General features: G+C 36.0%; 2 protein-coding genes across 6 annotated transcripts in view; one reads left to right on the forward strand and one right to left on the reverse strand.

The window, feature by feature from the left end:
- LOC139965576 (protein broad-minded-like) overlaps positions 1 to 21,107 on the forward strand; it is a 76,365-nt gene that overhangs the window by 15,248 nt on the left and 40,010 nt on the right. The window contains exons 1-2 of one of the 4 annotated variants that reach the window (XM_071968091.1): positions 18,483 to 18,610; positions 20,950 to 21,102. In XM_071968091.1, the coding sequence (XP_071824192.1) occupies positions 20,951 to 21,102 (152 nt within the window). In that variant the 5' untranslated portion in view covers positions 18,483 to 18,610; position 20,950. Of the gene's footprint in view, positions 1 to 18,482; positions 18,728 to 20,949; positions 21,103 to 21,107 lie in introns of those variants that run through there. The other 3 variants (XM_071968088.1, XM_071968089.1, XM_071968092.1) reach the window with 3 other exon arrangements.
- On the reverse strand, positions 154 to 18,566 carry LOC139965577 (gamma-tubulin complex component 2-like). Of its 2 annotated transcripts, none has more exons than XM_071968094.1 (19): positions 18,438 to 18,566; positions 17,047 to 17,116; positions 16,689 to 16,856; positions 15,618 to 15,780; positions 14,853 to 14,952; positions 12,549 to 12,718; positions 11,880 to 12,107; positions 11,051 to 11,250; positions 10,311 to 10,425; positions 9,845 to 10,019; positions 8,188 to 8,338; positions 7,478 to 7,657; positions 6,961 to 7,034; positions 5,946 to 6,049; positions 5,314 to 5,384; positions 4,666 to 4,840; positions 3,405 to 3,548; positions 2,737 to 2,865; positions 154 to 1,397 (listed from the first exon to the last, which is right to left on the reverse strand). In XM_071968094.1, exons 2-19 carry the CDS (start codon positions 17,097 to 17,099, stop codon positions 1,149 to 1,151), a joined length of 2,649 nt encoding a protein of 882 aa, XP_071824195.1. In that variant the 5' UTR covers positions 17,100 to 17,116; positions 18,438 to 18,566; the 3' UTR covers positions 154 to 1,148. The 2 variants fall into 2 exon arrangements, with proteins under 2 accessions (XP_071824195.1, XP_071824194.1); XM_071968093.1 differs by lacking the exon at positions 18,438 to 18,566 and adding an exon at positions 18,210 to 18,418.

Raw genomic sequence — 21,107 nt, forward strand, 5'->3', positions numbered from 1 at the left:
ATTATTTAAGTAAAATGGATGAAAAACAAGTAGACTGATATAACCAACATGACCAATTATAGGCTTATGCATATTAATGTAAATTTCCATAGTTATAAAAGTGACTTTTATCAAGAAAAACTGTTTGCATGAATAAAATATTCCGACAAAATGTTACAATTTCATCTGTTTATTTTCTCAAAGCTGCATTCAGTAGAAGCCTGCACTTTAACAGAAACATTACTACCAGTATTGCTATATTTGTATTATTTACAAGCAATAAACTAGAACAAGCTTCAGGTTACCTTCATACCAGAAGAGAAACCAATCAATTCATACCATAACCAGTGATTGATAACTATTAATACCATACATGGATATTCAATGCTAATTCTCCTCTTCTGATGGATAACATATTTTCAAATAACCCAAGATGTAAGGAGTTATACCCACAATGAGGAAAAGTTCAAAGTTGGTTAGAGGTCATTAACATTATCTTTCAAACTGTAGCGTGCACAAGCTTGTTAAAAGTTTCTCAACAATTTTCCCAAATGTATTTTACATCAAATTTATTCCCAAACTTGAGGGTGCTATATCAGACAATACGATGTCTCAGAGAGGGAATGATTTGAAAAAAGTGATATGAAATACTTCCTGAAGTAAGAACAGGATTATAATACTTTCTAGCAGTCTGTTTGGAAAGATAGAATTTCACTTCTTATGTCCCTCTATACCAGTGATTCTCAATAGTCAGCCCATGGACCAAATATGGCCAGTGAATGATTTCAAACCAGCCTGCGAGAAGATCATTTCACAGGCTTGTACTAATGAGCTATGCAAGTCCTTAAGGTCCTACACTTGACCTATCCTGCAAATTGTTCAATCCAGGTACAGTGAGATTTTGTTCCTTCGCTCAAGTTAATTTTTGTTTTTTGCCCCTCCTGAAACACCTGTTCTCCAAGTTCAAGCCATGCAGAGAATGATTTATCTAGTATTGCATTGCAAAACGGTGAAATTGTAACACAAATACAAAGGTGTCTTGTAAACAGGACCTTCAATATGTTGGCATCAATTAACTCCTTAAACCATGAAATTGCTGAGCAAAGTTCACGTTCTCTGCCACTGGACCGTCCACGTCTGGTATAAACCCATTTCAATATTTCGATGTTTCACTCTTGGCCTTCCATGGCAGCCATGCTTCTGTCTGCTGCCACCTTTTCTAGTTGTTCTGTATAAAAGCCATTGAAATCTAATCTATGTATGATATTCATCTTTGTGTGTTCAGTGTTCGTTGCACTGTACAGACTCAACTTATCCAACAGATCAATCAGCAAAGATGAAAAATTGCTGTCAAAATTTGTCACCGTCTCGGCAAAGTCTTCACTGCTATCCAGTTGACTCATGTGGCCAGAGACCACCTTAATGGGCAAAGAAGAGATAGAATATTCATTTACATTACGTAAATAACACATTGTGCATGCAAAACATGTACTGAATATTCATATATGCATCTGAATATAGAAAATACATATAGTTAATAAGTAATAATGTATGTACAACATGTACCAGTTTAATATTCATATATAAATCTGAATATATAAAATACATATATACAATAATATAAATCATACATAAATACAAAATACAATATGTACTGAATATTCATATATGCATCTGAATATATAAACTACATATAGTTAATAATTAATTGTGCATGTACTGATTATTACAGGCATCTGAATATAGTAAATACTCATTACTTTAGGAAAATGACTCATCATCCATGTATTAAGTCTCTATATACGCATCTGGAGGCTGACAAACTTAGATTATAAATATTTGTAAATCACTAACTCACTTCAATTACAATTTTTAATTAACAACACCAACTCATTTCTAAGCTACATAATGAGGTAAGTTGAAGTAAGCATCTAAGTCTATATGTGCCTGTGAAAAAGTAGCATCTTCAGAAAGTCTTGAAACAATTAAATTACATGGTGACTTTGATATGTACAAACCAAAAAATGTGCAAATGATTAGGACTCTGTATTTTAGTTGAAACGTACACAGTGCTCTGCACTGTTATTTAGATCGTCTTGAGATATGCTGACTTCCAAAATTAAGTCAAAACTTGCAAGAGAATGAGTTTCCCACAATATTTTTGAATTCACAGCTATGCAGAAATGCATGGGACTATACATAGCTATCTTTTGTATCTCAAAGTTACTTGAAATTCATAGCTAAGTTGGATTGTCCATCAGGGCTGTAAAATCTCCTTAAACTCAACACAAGTTATCAACACTAGCAAGCTGACAAGTTTCTCACCATAGAGAATGACATTATTCAGAGAGCAACATTAATGTCAAAGCAATCATACAAATACAGCAACCCTCATGGAGAAGAGTGACAATAAATTGCACAGCCTATACAACTAACTTATTGGTATAGGCAGTTACAAATGAAACAGTGTGCAGCACAAGACTATTGTGGTTATTAAGATCTTTCGGTGACCCCAGCTTTCCGAATGCTACACCACAGTTATGGAACTCCAGCCCGGTTGAACTTAGGTCTGTGGATTCTATTACTCAATTCAGGCACTGTCTTAAAACTTTTCTTTTCTCTAAACTCTATTTATTTTTGCACCTTCAGCACCCATAAAGTCTCTTGAACAATTTTTGTTGGACTCTGTGCTATATAGGACTAGTGATTATTATAATAATTATTAAAATTATCTATGCCTCAGAAGAGATGACTCACCCTTGATGCTACTCCTCTTTTATCTGTATCAGAGGTGTCCATCTCATCCTCTCTGCTCTCCTTTCTAGGAGTGGTCGGATCCAACAACAGACTGGTCTCACTTTCCACCGTCAGCGTTCTTGTAGCTCTCTGCATTTGTGTAAGTGAGGTCAGAGGTCAGATCATTACTTTGATATTCGAAAATCTCTGTTTATACAGCACAAATCATAATCCACTGAAATGCTTCTATAATTTCTAGGAAGTGTGTCTCTGAAGAAGATGGGACTAAAATCTATTCTTCAGGCCCTATAAATTTTAAACATTCTGTAAAATTCAATGCAACTTTTGATGAATCTAACATTCGTCTCTCAGCAAATATCTAAATTTGAAATTTCCAAAATTAATATATAATATAATATATATACTAACATATAAATACTATCTGAACCCCCCCCCCCCACCCAAAAAATAATCATATTAAATATGTGCATAGAATCCAATTTAGAATGACTTGTAGCTCAATAATTGTTGGGTACCTGTTTCATTACCTTGCATGATCAAAGTTACAAAGTATATTACAAACAAGTTGGAATTTGCATTGATAACATGCCATGTTAAACATGCTTACAGGATAACTTTGTCCCTATGCCGTGTTGCTATTAGATACACAGTCAACAACATGATCTCACCTGAATGAAATTGGAAAATGTGACACAGACCAGCATGAGCTTGCTGACAATCTTCAATAGTTGTGGTGTGGTCAGCATGCAGTCTTTAAGGCACTTGTCTAGGAAGTCATTGTGATGTGCTAAAACGTCATCAATGTTCGACGCCTGAAACGCAACATAAGGAGTGGAAAGGATGGGGTAAATCCTTTTGTCTTCTGACATATGATATATCCCATTTTATTCTAAACATTTTGAAAAGTGTAAAAGGACAACAAAGTTAAGTTCTGTGATGTGTACCCCATACTGTCATACCACAGACACTTTATTAACAGAAAATAAATTTAAATTTAAAAAAAAGTAATACAATGACAAAGAATAACAACTATACACTGGAAGGCAATATGCAAATTTCATAGCAGTATTATACAGGTTGCTAGTGGCTTCAATGAGTATGCTGTGGTTAACATTGCACAGAAGTGATATAGCACAATCATGTTCTAAAAGGTTTGCAGATACCTAACGAATTTGCCCCATATGCAGTACATTTGTTGTGTGTGATATTCTTATTCTGTTATTATGTTGAAAATTTCCGAAAAGCTCTTTTCATTTCCAAGATAAACACATTAAATATGTGCAAACTATGATGTAGAGTGTTGTGCTCATCAACATTTCTTATTTTAGCCCTAAATAAGTTAACCCCCTCATTATATATCATTTGAATAATATGATGTTCCTCTCTTCAAAGGTGGCAAAAAATATTTCCAAAACATTGCCTTAGGAACACAAACCTGCGTTCAATATCCTTGAAACAAAAGGTTGTAAAAACAAAGGCATAGCATTACAGAAAATGCGGCAGTCACCAATGTGCATAATTAGCTAATATTTATTAAGAAATTAAACTAGAATTAAGAAAAGACTTGTAAAATGGTCTATCTTTGATGGATTTTGATGAGAATTGCAGCTATTTTCATGATTTCTAATGCCGGTTAGAGTGACCAGAACAATATTGTTCATAGGTGTCCGTAGACCTTTAACATAGTATTTAATGATATGCAAAATGCTCCTTATTTGAATGTTATGATACCACACAAATATGGAGGTTGGGTACATTACGAGGCTTTCATTTTATCTTCCGACTGAAAACGATTCCCTTTACAAATCAGCCAGTCGGTCCCAAGTTTATTCTCTCCCCTTGCTGGTCAGGCTTAGCCTAGGATAGACACTACAGGCCACAATTGCTAAGACTACAGGAAACGTTCAAAATTGTCCTAATTTTGCTCACTTTTCTCAAGCTGTCCATGAGAATATGCCAGTTTGGCTCTACCACCTCAAATAGCATGTAGTACTGTAGGTTCTGGACCAGATGCATCATACGCTGACAAAGAGCAAACGCCAGCAAATACCAAGTTGAGGTCTTGAGGAGTAACTGCTTGGCTGACTTATTTAATGTCCAAACACTGCAAGGTAGAGACAAACAAAATGTTGCAGCTCCTGATAAAACAAGTGTTTACTTTGCGAGCCAGAAAAACGATAATATGAAAAACATTATCCAATATGAAAGTTATTTTTTTAATATAGAGCAATTTGTAAACATTAATGTCATTTGTAAACATCATCAGAAAAGAAAACAATAAAAGACAAGCAAACTTAACTTGTTTTTAAACTCAAATTTATTTTTTAATTTGAGTTTTCTCTCTTCTGTATGTATACCTTCTAGCACCTTATGATTTATTTGTACTGTCTCAACAATCACTTGCTTTTCAAAACAGTTTTGTTTTTGTTAGAATCCATCTTTTAATTATCTTACCTTATCTTAACTACTGTCATTATCTAATGCCTTGTTAATGTCATATAACATAAGACGTGAATTAAATCATAATAATGATCAGGCTGTTATTTTACGACGCTAATTTGATCTGAAGTCACTTACTTGCATAATGTTCTGTCAACATGCTTACAATAGAAGAGGTGTCGAAATATCAGCTGGTACTTTGTAAGAGCCTGCAACAGGAAGTGGAAAATAATAAACAAACAACAAACAGGCTTAAACTCAGTCACATTGTTAGAGCGTGAATATCAACTGAACAAGAACAGAAACAAATCAAATCGTTTAGGTTTTGATAACTGATTTACAGACGGCAGACATTCACACTGAGTCAAAGCATTATATGGTTCAATATGGATTCAAGAAAGGTAGACTTCCGGACAGAGTCGCAGGATTTAAGTTCAGTAACTGATTGTAAAGGCAGACATTAAATGACAGGCAGTGTAAAAGTGAGCAAATATATTGGATAACTAACCACATGAGTGCTACACTACAAAGCTTTCAGCTTCTGTTTCATGATGCAATCAAGTATTACAGTTTGGTTATCAGGTAAAGTAGTCTCTACCTGGAATCTTTAAAGGCTAGCAACAACCCTTCCCCTTCCCTCCCCCTCTGAATTCCCATTACAATACAGAAGAATGTCAAAGATTCTAACCCTTTTTAGACAAGGTAGGTACATTATGTAGAAATAAACCCACAACATTTGGTAACTCTGGTGGTAATAGCAAATTATTTACCTTTCGACTCAGCACGAGAGACTCTGGCCACTTCACCACGTAGTCAAAGGAGAATGCTTCTAAGCCAGAGATGTGAATCTCACTGGGATCAACAGCTTGCAAGACTAGGAGAGTAACAAAGACATTTAAGATGTGATTCAAAATTTAAATAACGTTCTTATATAACGAGCCAATTTGTGATTTTCACAAAGTTGGCAAAATTGTTGACAGTTGACACTCATATTGTGTTGGTTGTAACTTGTATATGGATAAATAAAATGAACAAAAACCATCTTTGGCATTTAGTAAGTGCTCAGTTGTTTCAATCATGTTTGTCAATTTATTGCACATATAATAACATGTATCAACATTTTACTGAAAGATTACATGTACAAGATAGCTTTAACATCAAAGTTTAACTGGTGTAAGTTTAATATAATTTAAATTCACAAAAACACTTTTCACAATCTAATAGCCAGCAAACCAACAGAACAGATTATTCAAATTCCATTCAAACTTTGCTGCTTATATCAGGGATGAGACTGAGCCGGGGAAAAAAAATCTGAAATTTATTGATCGCCGTCCTGGGGGAGGGGTTTAAGGGGAGGGGGTGTCCCCCCACCCTTTAGAATTTTTTTGTCAGGTAAGGAGGGCTTAAATGCAAAATGGTGGACTCTAGATGGAATCTATCACATCACGTAACTCGCCAAAAAATTGTGGAATTTCTGCTTGTATAATTTATCCATTAGCTTTTTTGAACCAAAAAAAGGCTTTTTTGCTTGCTTTGTGCTACTTGATTCCACCACTGGTCAAATTCGGTGTTCCTTCCCTTCACAGTCCAGCATGTTCGGCAAAAAAAAAAAAATAAATAAATAAATAAAAAAAAAAATAAAAAAAAATAAAAAACGCGAATTACGAGAAAAAACGCGAAAATGAAAAAAAAAATAATCTGAAATCCGCGTTTCCGCGGAAGAGTCTCATGCCTGTTATATACAAACATCTGTGCATAGTTATAATGATCAACGCTGGAATGTACCTTGCTCCTGCCTGGAATCAATGGAATGAATCCGCAGCAGCTGAGTAATCAGGTCATAAGGTGAAAGTTCAACTCTGAAAAACAAAATGAGTTTCACTTCAATCACACATCTAGGTCATCCAGGCATTTCCAAGAATGTATTGATAAATTTTATATTTGGATGGGGTATCGTTTAGCCAAATCAAATTGAATTATTATATTACGGTTATGTAACACACGATTGCACACATATTTACCATTCTAAGACTGACATGGGAGGAATTCAAAACCAGCTCCATGGAATTAGGGAGCATAAGGCCTATAGGTCTTCATCACGAATTCAAAAAGACAAAAGGATATATCAAAAACTGAGGAATACCAACAGGGTCATTTTAACTTACAAACCATTTCCTGCCAACCACAACTCTTTGATCCTCTCATCACTTCCCAGTCTCTTCCCCCCCCCCCCCCCCACTCTGCTTTATCCAACTATGACTGTTCTCCAAGTAAAATCTTTACCTCATCTCCTAGATCATACCTCAAATCATCCTTGTAGGGATCAGAGTTCGCCTGGCTGGTCCTGAGTGCCAACTCTAATAGAGATTCCAGTCGAGTTATGATGATGTCATCAGCCATCTTTCTCATCTCCTCCTCAGTTATGTCCATCAAATTGACAAAGAAGTCACCTTGCTCAACCAGAAAGTATCTTTTAATAGACCTACCAAGAAAAAAAAAAAAACAATCATCAAAAAGGTTTCTCAATAGATAAATACCTTACAAGTTCAAACTCTAGAAAATTCTCATGAATGTGTAAAGTTTTTATCAAGCTTTCTGAAGGATCTTTGTCATATCTGTACAAAGAACTTCTGATATTGAGACAACCCCCCCCTATCTCTCCCTGCCCCACAAATGATCTGAATAAACAATGTTTTTCATGGGAAAATTTGTTAAATAACAATATCAAAATATGATATGGTGACTTCTGTGTTGGGTAATCAATAAGCCGGGAGAAATTATCAATATAAAATGATCAATATCTAGGATTTCTAGTGACACTATCAAGATTTGTTGTTTAAAGTGAAATGTGGGACATTATTATCTTCTCCTTCAAGTCTAGAAAAACTAATTGTAAAGACAATGTGTACTAGAACCCTGAAATAATATAATCAGTACTTTTTTTGGGTTCATTTTTCACTCTTCATTTGAATCATGGCAAAAGTAGCAATAAAGGAAAAAATGATATCAAACCTTAATCTTGGTATCAGCTCTCTTTCCTCCATTACTAAATCCAATAGTAATTTGCTTGCATAATTGTAAGCCTTTTCTATCTGATCAACATACTGTCTCTCTTTAAGAGTGTACAATATTTCTTCTGCTTGCGGGCTATTTGAATTTTGACCTGTTGGTCAAGAGAAAAAGGGGGACACAAAATGCCAAAAGAAACTGTTGATTAACATCTAGCTGGTTAAACGTGATTGAAGTAAACCCCGATATCCTCTACCCCCTCCCACATGGACAACGAATGAGAAATATGGTAAGAGAAGAGGGACACAGCAAGCAGGGTTAAGGTAGGGTTGTTGATGAACAGACTGGTACAATAAATTGTAACCCTAAACTTATGACAGATTATATTTTCAGGTACCTTTAATATCCCTCTAACATTCGAGTGAGAAAGAAGCAATGCAGGCAGGGTATTGTAGGAGTGATGGGGGAGCATAACAACGGAAGCCCTAACATCAACGATCTAAGACAATCGCCATGCGATCGTTTCTACCCTTTTTGCAATGAGTCTACAAACAATTAGGTTAAGCCCCTACCTATAACTGATGTAACCTAGGTAGTAGGTCTAACGAGCGTAATACCACACTGTATGAGTGTACATACCACACTGTACGAGCGTACATACCACACTGTACGAGCATACTTACTACACTGTACGAGCGTACATACCACAATATACGAGTGTATACACCACACTGTACGAACATACCACACTGTACGAGCATACATACCAAACTGTACGAACATACATACCACACTGTACGAGCGTACATACCACACTGTACGAGAGGACATACCGCACTGTACGAGGGTACATACCACTCTCTACTAACGTACATGCCACACTGTACAAGCGTACATACCACACTGTACAAGCGTAAATGCCACACTGTACTAGGGTACATACCACACTGTACGAGCGTACATACCACACTGTACAAGCGTAAATGCCACACTGTACTAGGGTACATACCACACTGTACAAGTGTACATACCACACTGTACAAGCGTAAATGCCACACTGTACTAGGGTACATACCACACTGTACAAGTGTACATACCACACTGTACAAGCGTAAATGCCACACTGTACAAGCGTACATACCACACTGTACGAGCGTACATACGACACTGTACTAGCATACTTACCACACTGCACGAGTGTACATACCACACTGTACGAGTGTACATACCACACTGTACTAGGGTACATACCACACTGTACAAGCGTACATACCACACTGTACGAACATACATACCACAATGTATGAGTGTACATACCACACTGTACGAACATACCACACTGTCGAGCGTACATACCACACTGTACTAATTTACATACCAAACTGTACAAGCGTACATACCACACTGTACGAACTTACCACACTGTCGAGCGTACATACCACACTGTACTAATTTACATACCAAACTGTACAAGCGTAGATACCACACTGTATGAGCATACATACCACAATGTACAAGCGTACATGCCACACTGTACGAATGCACATATCACAAATGTACGAGTGTACATACCACAGTGTACGAGCGTACACACCACACTCTACTAACGTACATACCATACGGTACATGCGTAAATACCACACTGTAGGAGCATACATACCACACTGTCTGACAACATTGAGATATTTGCCAGTCCTGAGGATTTTATCTGCGAGTAACTCCAGGAAGACAGGAATCCGGTCCCTGCAGATGGTGTACCTCTGCTCCCAGTAAGCATCGTTATAATCCTGCTGGATCTTCTCCTTGTGCATAGACTCATGCTCTTCAATCATAAACTGGCAAAAAAATGTATACTGGAAATCACAAAAACAACAACAACAAAAAACAAACACACACAGTGGACTTTTTTGAAATGAAATACACATTTTTAGGTTTCATTCAAAGATTATTTTTTGTAAATATTTCTCATTTCTTTTATCATAGAACTAAGAAGGAGAAAAGCAAACCTTAGTATAAATATAAACACAGAGATAATAAAATTAATAACAGGTCTGACAGTACGGAGAAAGGTTGATAAGGTCTAGTATACCCCCACAAAGTACCATCTATGGATCCACTTTACCTACCTCACAATAGGGGTCCTTTATGACACCTTTGAATATCCATTTTTCCAAAAGTTCAAAATATGGTGCACATGCAGACTGGGTTAGGAAAAGACAAAGCTCTTGGCCTCTTGCATCACTGGAAAAAAAACAGCAGATTTAAAATTGTAATACAAACCATTATTAATTATACTAGACTTGAACCAACAAAGACTACCACTATGGATTGTACAAACGTAAGACCTTTACATGGAAAAGTTACTTGTTAAATGCTTAACTTTGTATCATGATTGGGTCTAACTCTGCTGGTAAAGCTACCTTTTGTCAAGAAGAACGTGGATTAACAAATATTATGTGGTAATTTGGGAAAGCAAGTAGTTAGGGACAACAATACTGTTATTTCCCACGACACTGGTCGGTAAGAAAGTTCACAAGCTACTGAGTAGCTTACTAGTTATTCTGGACTAGAATTTACTGTCTTTTCACTCCTTGACCATGCTCATAGGTTATAATAAAAAATCCTTGAAAATTTTCACATATCTGTAAAAGATGGGACTTTTAAAGGTAGTGTCCTGGTATAAGCCGAACATTTAAATAAAGTCACCTGACCCTGTTAGCATTGTCATAATCACAGTCAAATTATACCAGCAGTTACAATCTTCTGATCTTAGAAGATCTCTCTTCTTCAAAATTTGTTTATTATACTTTGAAAATTTACTTTGCTCTCTCCAAAGTCACATTAACTGACATCGCACAATACGAACCCTATCATAGACAATGTGCGTTCGTGAAGTAAGCTCAGCACGACGCCCCCGGTACATGCCCCCTTGTTGATGCCTGTTGCGATAGAGGAGAGTATATCCATGGTGTGCATACAGGGCTGTACATAAAACCAGAGCTTCTGAAGTGGCAGGTTTCCTTGTTTGTATTGGTTCTCCAGCTGAGCAATAAGAACGTTGTATTCCTGCGTGCAAAGTAATACAAGACATGAAGACCATATAAGATCGTACGTAGATAGGTGGTTACAAATTAAGCAGAAAGATCAGAACTATGTCAGGGAGCTGTTAACTGTAACCGAATATGTGCAAACATGAGTTATAGATGTTCCACACTGCCCTCTAGAAATCACCAAGAGCTGAAAAAATTGAAAATTTGGATAACTATTTAAGCAGATGTATAATTTGTAAGGGCTGTTTTGATCTGAGACTATTAAAGTTCTGTTACAACAAACCTTGAGGCTGTCCAATAAATAACCATTTTTTTAGTGTAAGACAAAAGCACAGTCACACTTTCCATGACACATAAACCTTTTATGGAGAACCAAGTTAGTTGTGTAAACTATATGTTAGGAACATTTAGGTTGATGCCTAATAGACAACAAGAAAGTTTCAGTAAACTATGGGAGCTCTTTTTTTTTTTCAAAACAAATAAGATCATGAAATAGATTTTAAAATTCACAATAAACATGTGTGCAGAAAGTGTTTGCACTCTTGAGATAAACTATCAATGTTATAAATTATTGAAATATGAGTAGCTGACAGCAATGTATTAACAATTCAAAACTTTATAAACCTGTGCTCCCCTGACTCTCACCTTTAAAAGGGTCTTCATGGCCCCACAGAGAGCGTGATTAACCATCCCGTACTCAAACGATGACTTGTCCTCTGTGAAGTGAACGATGGTGGAGTAATTGGTACAGATTGGTATCACTCTGTTGGCCAGTTCCCTCAGGGATGGATCCAAAGATGGATCAACCACGATGGACCTTTCACCAGATTTATCCTGGTTGTAGGCGAGCGTTGTGTACTTCCCTTCTGCACCCTGGGGAAGAAAAATAGTTAATGACAGTGCAGTCATCATTGGTATAACCAAGATGCGATTCTTATTATTCGCTCATTTTACAAATATTGAATTCAAAATCTTGAGCGGAAGAGGTCAAAAGTGTTCAAATGTTGAAAGTATATTCATACTTGTAACCATTGTGCTTAATCAAGCAAAACAAAATTATAGGTTATGACATCTTTTATTACTTCTAATATAATACAGACATTGAATTGAAAATCATTCATTTCTGTGGAAAGCATACACTCATGGGAATACTGTTTACGTTTTGTATGTATCGTGTTTGTGCAAATCTTTCGATGTGAAGAATATCTATAAAATACACAGGTACTTTATATATTACTGTATTTATTCCCCCTTAATTGTTATATTTAGACTAAAAACAAGACATTGGAATGATGTTATTCCAGCACAATGTACCGTCATGAGGGTCAGGACATCGTTCACAATGGCCATCTCTTGCATTCCAACGGGCAGGGTACCGAGCGTTACTCCTGGTGTGATAGGGGCTCGATTGAGGACTACATAATCTCTGGTCAAAAATGGTCTGTCAAAAACCCAAGGTGGAAGATCAGGTAGTGTCATATTTACTGAATGAGAGAAGAAGATAACTTTAGATCAGATGCATGTAGAAATGCTGACTGCAGTTTAACTGAGAAAAATTGTACGTATTGAATTCCTTCTGTCCAATATAGATGAGCTACTTTCTATGGATAATATATCTCCAAGCATCAAGACTGTTTTCCATAGATGCTCCCTAGCATAATTACCTGAAATCTTTTTAATGATACAAAATTAAATATGCTTCAGGGCTTTCTGTTTGACGTTGTATTTCCTGGGTTTCCAAGCTTTCTTGAATGATTTAGGCAAAGAAGGGCACATATAGAACAGTTCCATTGTTAATTTGTATTGCAATAAGTAAGGATAACAATACATATCTGTAGTTTGCTTATGAGAATGGTAAGGCATGTATTTGTATGTCATAAATTATTATCGATGAATAATAAAGCTACATGATACCCAAAACAGATATATATATATATATGTAAAGCATATATCTGATACTGGAGAGATTTTATGTCCCTTTTTTTTCATTACCCCTTTGCTTGTATTTCCCTTTTCAATGGTTGTGTCAATAAACCATCAGATATCATTGATAGTTATTCAACCATACATTGGGTGGATGCAAAATTATGAGGGTTTTACTGCAAAAATTGGCCTAATTTTGGACACCAAAATGTGACATTATGAAAATGGCTGTAATTGAGATGCACTTTTCTTAGTTTTTCCCATGTTATTATGCCTTGACTTTGCATTTTCTATTCAAGTGAAAGCAGAGCTTCAATTACACTTGCAAATTTCAGTCACCCATGCTCATCAACTGCTGAAAAATAAAGATCTTCATCTTTGTTAACGTACATATTTTTGGTGTCCTCCTGCATCACATACGTTAACTGGTGGCAACTTTTCATGATTATAACCTAATCACACACTGCACAGTAGTGTACTAGGGATTGCAAGTCCCAGAAACTCACTACTCATGCTGAGAATAGGTCTAATGGCATCTCAGAGGACAAATTCATTCAAAAATACATGTGAAAAAAAACTTGTTATTGGTTGTGAAACTGTACAAATTGTTCGGTGTCCTCAACATAACGTACGTTAAATGGGCATTATTTCACTATCAACTGATAGTTTTGAATATCAAAACATTTGTAACTGATCAACACGCCACATACACTGATAGTAAACAATTCTTTCACTGCTAGCAGTTCAATTCCTCTGTATCAGTCACAATTTGTGTGTGGTGTCCTCATTTCTAGCCTGCATAACATACGTTAACTGTGAAAATCTATTTTAGGCCCATGTCAGGAATTCTCACAGAATATTCAACTCACTTAATATTTCACCATGTTTGAAATAGAATTAAACTATTTCCATCATCCAATGAGTCTAAAACATGGTTTTAGAACATCTGTTAACGTATGTGATGGTGTCTCATTTTTTGGTGTCTTCATAACATACGTTAACAATATGCACTTTGAATGTAAATTATTGAGAAGACTGAGAACTTCCATGCTAGGAAACACTTCATTCCATGTAGTTCTAAGGTACTCTATCTAACTAGTTGATGAAATTTGTCATTGAGCCAGTGGCTAAGTTCTACAACTCCAAATTCCTGTTGTGTTGTTAACGTATGTTATGGTGTCCTAAATGATCAGCCTCATTAACTTACAATGGAATGTGATGAGAACTTTTTTTTTTTTGTGACATAAGATATCATTTGACATTGCTCATATATATTCCCCTTCACTTTTATGGAGAAGGGGCTATGTTTATAGACAACTGTAGGACACCGAGTCACATACGTTAACGTCATCACTTGTCCTTTTTATTTGCCTCAAATCCATCTTTCTTAATACTGTATTATCTTTTAACATGACTAATTGTGTTCGACATTTACCGGAGAACCAGAATCAGCACTCAAATAGATAACTTTGTGTAATTCATTTTTGAACATGCATGTCACACTTTAGTAACCCAGTATCAAATAATGACTTATTATATGTATAGAACATTAGATGTAATTCCCCAAGTGGTGTCCTATCAAGTCAATTTTGAAATTCTTACAAGGATTATGATTGGTTTAAAAAGGGGTGGGCGAAGAAACAGATATATGAATAAATTAGCAGACGCATAAATACAAAGAAGAAGAAGACTTACAATTTTTCTTGACCTGTTTTTCCCTCATCATTTTTCTGAACATCTCCGAGGCTTGACTACTGCCACCTGAGGTTGCCAGACTCTGCAGCTGACTTCGGACCTATTTATGTTAGGTGGGAGAAAGCAAAGAAACATTAAAGGAAAAGCACTGATGTTAAATATGATGTGATTAGCAATTGGAAAGCTTTGAATGAAAAATAATATCAAAAATAAATATCACAACACTTAATAATAATGGTATGGATAAACTAGCAAAGAAGCTGATTGTGTTTCATTACATTCTTTCACATCCCACCAGCAATGAATGGTCTGTGTTACATCTAAGAAGTACTTCATCTCTCCTCCTACCCCATCCTCTTCAACACTCCTAAAAAATGTGAAAATTAGCTGGTAGATATCCCAAACATTCCTGAAACTAACAAATATTAAGGTAGGTTAGGATTTGCTTTAGATGTGGTAGGTTTTGACTAAATGCTGGTGTTTTGTTTTCTGTTGAATTATTTATCAGCTTGCTAATAACTTAAAAACATCTGTTGTATAAACATCAATGCAACCCACTTTTGTGTTTAATAGTAGGTCATAATGGCCAAAGAAGTTATACTAAAGAAAAACAATGGACAGTTGCTTTAACCATAATTACAATAAGACACCTGAAAAATATTGACTCTGTAAATGGTGATGTTTTAAACATCCATCCAGTAGATTCACTCGAGAGGACAAACTTTGTCCAAAAGAAATCACATCAATTATTTATAATGTACATACCTCTGACAGCTCTGCTTGAGTCATCTTTGTTCCTGGTGCAGGCACAGATGCTCTGTCCATGGGCATCTCGTAGAGTTTTGCATTCTGGCTAAGGACTGACGTAGTACTCTTGTCATCGGATAATTTTGATATAAGGAAGACCATAGCATCCAAATCCTTGACACTAAATGTTAGAAATGAAAGTTAAACAAAGTTTTTAATAAACGTTGCATAAGACACCCATATTCAATATTCAGTGTGGTTACAATCCGAGAGGTCTTGACATCAATGAATCAAGATTAATACCAAATACTTCATGAAGGAATCAAAGCCTTGGAATACCTCTAGATGACAATGGTAAAAGGTTGCATGGTCATGACCATTGAATATCAAGACTTGACAAAGCCCCACCAATTGTGTGAAAGTTTGCTCTAACCCTTGCTCCACCTAGATTGCTTTTTTGAATTGTCCCAGAACAACAGCTGGTTGTTGCAACATGTTTAAATACATGACTAACTACTAGTGTTAGTTTAAAGGAATTTATGGTTGTACTTTGAAGAAGGATAGAAAGTTGCAGCTGCCCAACATGAAATGCAGTTGACTGTAACAGGTTACACTATAAAATAACACATAATGTAGCAACAGAATAAAATGCAAGTTTATCCATTACTTACTGTAGTAGGTTAACCTATGCAATACTTCAAAGTACCATTTGGATGCAGTAAAACATGCCCAATTTCACTCTTTCCTCAAGCAGATGTTGCAAGATCAACATAGTGATTGGGTCCATCCAAAAAGTAACATACATGTGGCTTCATAACCCTTTGGGTCCACAAAACTAATCTGCTCTTAAGATTCACTAAATGTTCACTACCAGTTGAATGTCACAATCAGATTATTTGATTTAATGATCCTGCTAGGACCCTCAAGGTTATCAGCTCTATCAAAACTTCACAGATTTTTGTATCAGAACATTTCCACAAATAAGTTGGTACAAAAGACTCATAACATATAAAATAATTTTAACTAAGCATTAGAGCAATTAATGTTAGTCACGTATATACGACCAAGCGACGAAACACCCTGACTTACTTTTTAGATTTCAGGTCATCATATTTTCTAAGGAATTCTTCAGGTGTTTTGGTAAACTCTGCAATCTTTCTCTTTGCCTGGTGTGCGGATACCAGTGTGCTGATGAACGGTCGAATATTCTTGGTCATCAGCTCCGCGTATACCTCAGGTCCTTCACTGCCCTTGATACTACAACAGAATATATAAGATATATAGCACTGCAGAAGGTTTAATAAAATTATCTAACTTCCAAACTAATAGAAAACTAATTCCTCAAGAACTTGCTAAAGTTCCTTCATTCTGAGTTACCTGGTTTATTTCTGAATTTCTGATTAAGTAAATAATGATATAAATTGTTGAAAAAGTTGAGGACACTTACCCTAGGACATGCATCAGTTCACTGACATGGTGGTGTACTTTGAATTCACTCATGGTCTAAGTTCTGGTGACTCTGAAAGGATGTGAACCGTTGTTTCATTTCTATCATTTTTATTTGAAATTTGCTTGTTTCTTATAACACATTTGCATAATAATATGAATAAAGAAAAAGAAAAAAATAACTAGGTATAGAGATTTTTTTTATAAATCTAGGAAAAGTACAAAATAGCATAAGTAATGGTAGTGAGGTGATATTGTTTTCGGTTCTAACTTACTGTACCTCCAATACATTTGACTTAATATAGCACCATGCTGCACATGAACAATTGATATCTGTTAAGAAAAATTATGGTTGTGGCTATTTACCAGATCATTGGGTGAATAAGCAAGGTGTGATTGCTCTATTCTCAGATGGCCTAAACAGTGAGAGACTTGAAATTTAATCAAGCCATAGGCCTGGAGAAACAAATTTGTGTCTATGCATGCATGCCATCTAAACAGTCATATTGCACTACTTGTTCAATCTTACTGTTGTGTATTGTATGAAAAGACATTTAATGTTTTGTCACATATATACAGTAGCCTACCTAAGTAAGTTGTAACTAACGTAAGTACTTGGAGGGGACATCCCTCATTTAACTTGATGATCTGACCCGTATTTAACCAACGATCTGGTAAATAAGCACCAGCACAACACTTCTTGAACAGCTGATCAGGTAAAATAAGCACCAGTGCACGGTTATTTAACTGACAGTTGGGTAAAGAAACAGCAGAGAAACCCTTCTTGAACCGACTATTGGGTAAATATGCACCGGATCAATGCCGGCCTATTGAACTGATGATCTGACCAGCTTCCACCAAAAATTACATTGACGGAATTACACATTCAAACTACGTTATGACCCTAACATTATGATAGTGAAAATTGGATGTTTCTATTGTTGCTGCCTGGTGTTACTGATGATACTGTGCCCTTATTAGTCTGGGAAGTCGGGCTAGCGGCATTGGCCTAGGTTAGACTCAAATAACACGGGCTACTGTAGACTGAGTGTAGGCCTAGGCTAGTCTTCAAACTGAGGCCTAAACTAACGTTAGGCCGCAATAACTTGCAAAGCGCTAACAAAATATAGTTTAAATTCTAAGTTGTAATTGTTGGCTGAGTACCTCTTTCCGAAAATCCAATTCCATGCACAGCTATAGTGTTTTGGATGACGATGTAGAATGAATCGTATTTGTCATTTGCAACTTTCTGGTATTCGCTCTATGTTTTGATTGAAGGACCCCTAGCCTACTCCTATGATATAAGCCATTAGGAATGCAGCCTATCAACACAGCCTAGTGGAGGCCTAACGTTTTCTGCAAAGTTAGACTGGCCGCGCGAACATATATGACCTTTGACATCAAAAGTCCAAATACTTCGCTTTCCAAATTCGGGATCGTTGTTGTGGCTACAAGACGCTTTGGTGGTGAATTCTGAAATTTGACAATGAACTTTCTCTCACGCAGGATACCTGTTATGATTATCCTCAAGAAATCCTCCATTATTTGTTGAACAGTTATCAAATGTAATTGCTGACAACGTGATAAGTGAACGATTACAAGTAAATTGCTGAATTTTATGGAAGCTTTCAGTTTCTGTCGAGTTAGGCCTAACGTTATCGAGACAAGTATCTCATTATCAAGTATGTACTATCCACTATTAAAACTGAAAGTACATTATCTTCTTTTTGGATTCAAGGCGTTGTGCTATAATTATTCTAGGCCAAAGTTAGACTACCTTCGAGCTGACAGAAAAGTATTCATTGGTACGTAATGAATCGATGAAATGAAACAACTGAATACCCAAATGTTTGGCATAGACAAGGCCCAAGTTTGGGGTGTTACTAAAACGAATGACAATTGCGTTACACATAACGAATGACAATATGTTGTACACACTTAAAAAATGCGTTGACTAAAACGAATGACAGTAATGACAGCACCGACATTTGCTTCAACCGGATATCACAGTTCAGACTTCGTGGGTATCTAGATCTGTTAAAGTACGGACAAGATAAAAACGCACCTTATAGTAAGCGAAATTGTAAGTCTGATTTTAAAAAGTAAATTTAACGTCATTTTTCCGATATTAATTGTTAGAAACTAACAATACTATAATCTTGAAACGGCTTCAGTTATCTTTCTATATAAATCTACAGAGGTAAAAAGCACAGCACTCAAGCGCATTCTCACACAAAAACTTTCCCTGTGGTTTCTATCCGTAAATTACACCAAAACCCTGCAACCACGTTACATGCGATTTTCCTCAAATCATTTTTGCGCAGAAAACCAATAACCGCATTTACTCCACTCCGTTAATCATTCGGTATCCAGTCAAAACGTCTCTTTACCAAAACGTCCCCGCTTTTGTAAGACCAAAACGTCCCCGCTTTTTACCAAAACGTCCCCGCTTTTAATATCAGTAGGAATGCAAATGTGGATGTTTTTAGTTAAAATCAAAGAGTAAGGATAGGTATAGTTTAGGTTGAAAACATATTTTTTAGGATTGGGAAGTGCCGGATATGAGGGCGGAAACATTTTTGAGTATAATTTTCTGTGGTAGGGAAATGATAAATAGAAAAGGGAATGCAAGAGGGGCTGTAGGGTAATAGGATTTTTTTTAAATACGAGTTGGTTTCTGAATGAATATATGCGATATTGAGGGAAGGTAAAAAAGAATTTTTGTTTTGTTTTGTTTTCCTATACAACAAGTTACTTTTGGAATATATCAAAGAGTAAGGATATGAGGATAAGTATAGTTTAGGTTGAAAACAGTTTTTAGGAGTTATGAGGGCGGAAAAATTTTTGAGTATAATTTTCTGAGGTAACGTTACAACACTAAAGGTAATCGAATGATATATTCCATACTTCAAAATGTCAAATATCAACAGGGGCACGTACCGTAAATTTTACTTCGTAAAAATAAACGATAAGTGATTTCACTCAATTTAAAATATTATAGAGATATATTTATATTGTATAGTATACGCATCCAAAATCTTTTTTCATTCCTCTTGTATAATATTTTTTTGTTTTCCTTAATTCGTTAATTCACTGATAAACATATAGCATATACTTTTTTTCTACGATATACTCCATGATTTATTTAGCGCCTGTAATTCAACTTGCATGCCGATAACTTAGCAAAATTATAACTTAAAATTAATATATATTCACAACTGTGAATGAATCTGATAGACGGGGACGTTTTGACTTACGGGGACGTTTTGACCAACGGGGACGTTTTGACCAAAAGCGGGGACGTTTTGGTAGGGGGACGTTTTGGTAAAGGGACGTTTTGACTGGTAAGCAATCATTCTATCTCCACTCAACACTGTCCTTCGTTGTCATTCGTTGTCATTCGCTGTCATTCGCTGTCATTCGCAAATGATAATTAACCCTGTTCAAAGTCAATTGTCATTCGGTCATTCGCTGTCATTCGTTTTAGTTTGTCCCCAAGTTTGGTCTTCCGAATTCTGGAATACTGAATTGTTGTTTTAGGCCTTCAAAGACCAAACACTACAGTTGGACCTATACTTATTAGTGCCTGATGGATGACACTAAGCCTACTAATGATTTCTTTCTGTCAGAATTTTAGTCCTCTGTATAGTTACTAATTGTAGGCTAGGCATAAATTCTTAGGCTAAGGCTGCCAGGCCCATGAGCTGCCATTAGCATGAGTGCTCCTAAAATTTGTATGCATGAGGCCTTAAAGTTCTGACTTGTTATTATTGAGTTTTGTAGCATGCTAACCATTAAACACGTGACCACTCCTGACCATTCCTGACATACCTACTCTTTATCACCAACACTCTGATATCATTTCTTTGTGTTTAGTTGACATTGTACTTTCCTTTCTTTCCAGAATGGCTCATGCCGTTGGTCCAGAAGAGGATCTACTTCCCAGTATCAGGCAATTAATCACCAGTGTTTCTCCTTCATTACAAGCTGCTGGTACATTAGCTGCAGCAGAAGATGTTTTATTTCATCTTGAAGAAACAGATGAAAATTTTCACAGGTAAC

This window comes from Apostichopus japonicus, chromosome 3 (genome assembly GCF_037975245.1).
Source record: "Apostichopus japonicus isolate 1M-3 chromosome 3, ASM3797524v1, whole genome shotgun sequence".
NCBI classification, from domain to species: domain Eukaryota; kingdom Metazoa; phylum Echinodermata; class Holothuroidea; order Aspidochirotida; family Stichopodidae; genus Apostichopus; species Apostichopus japonicus.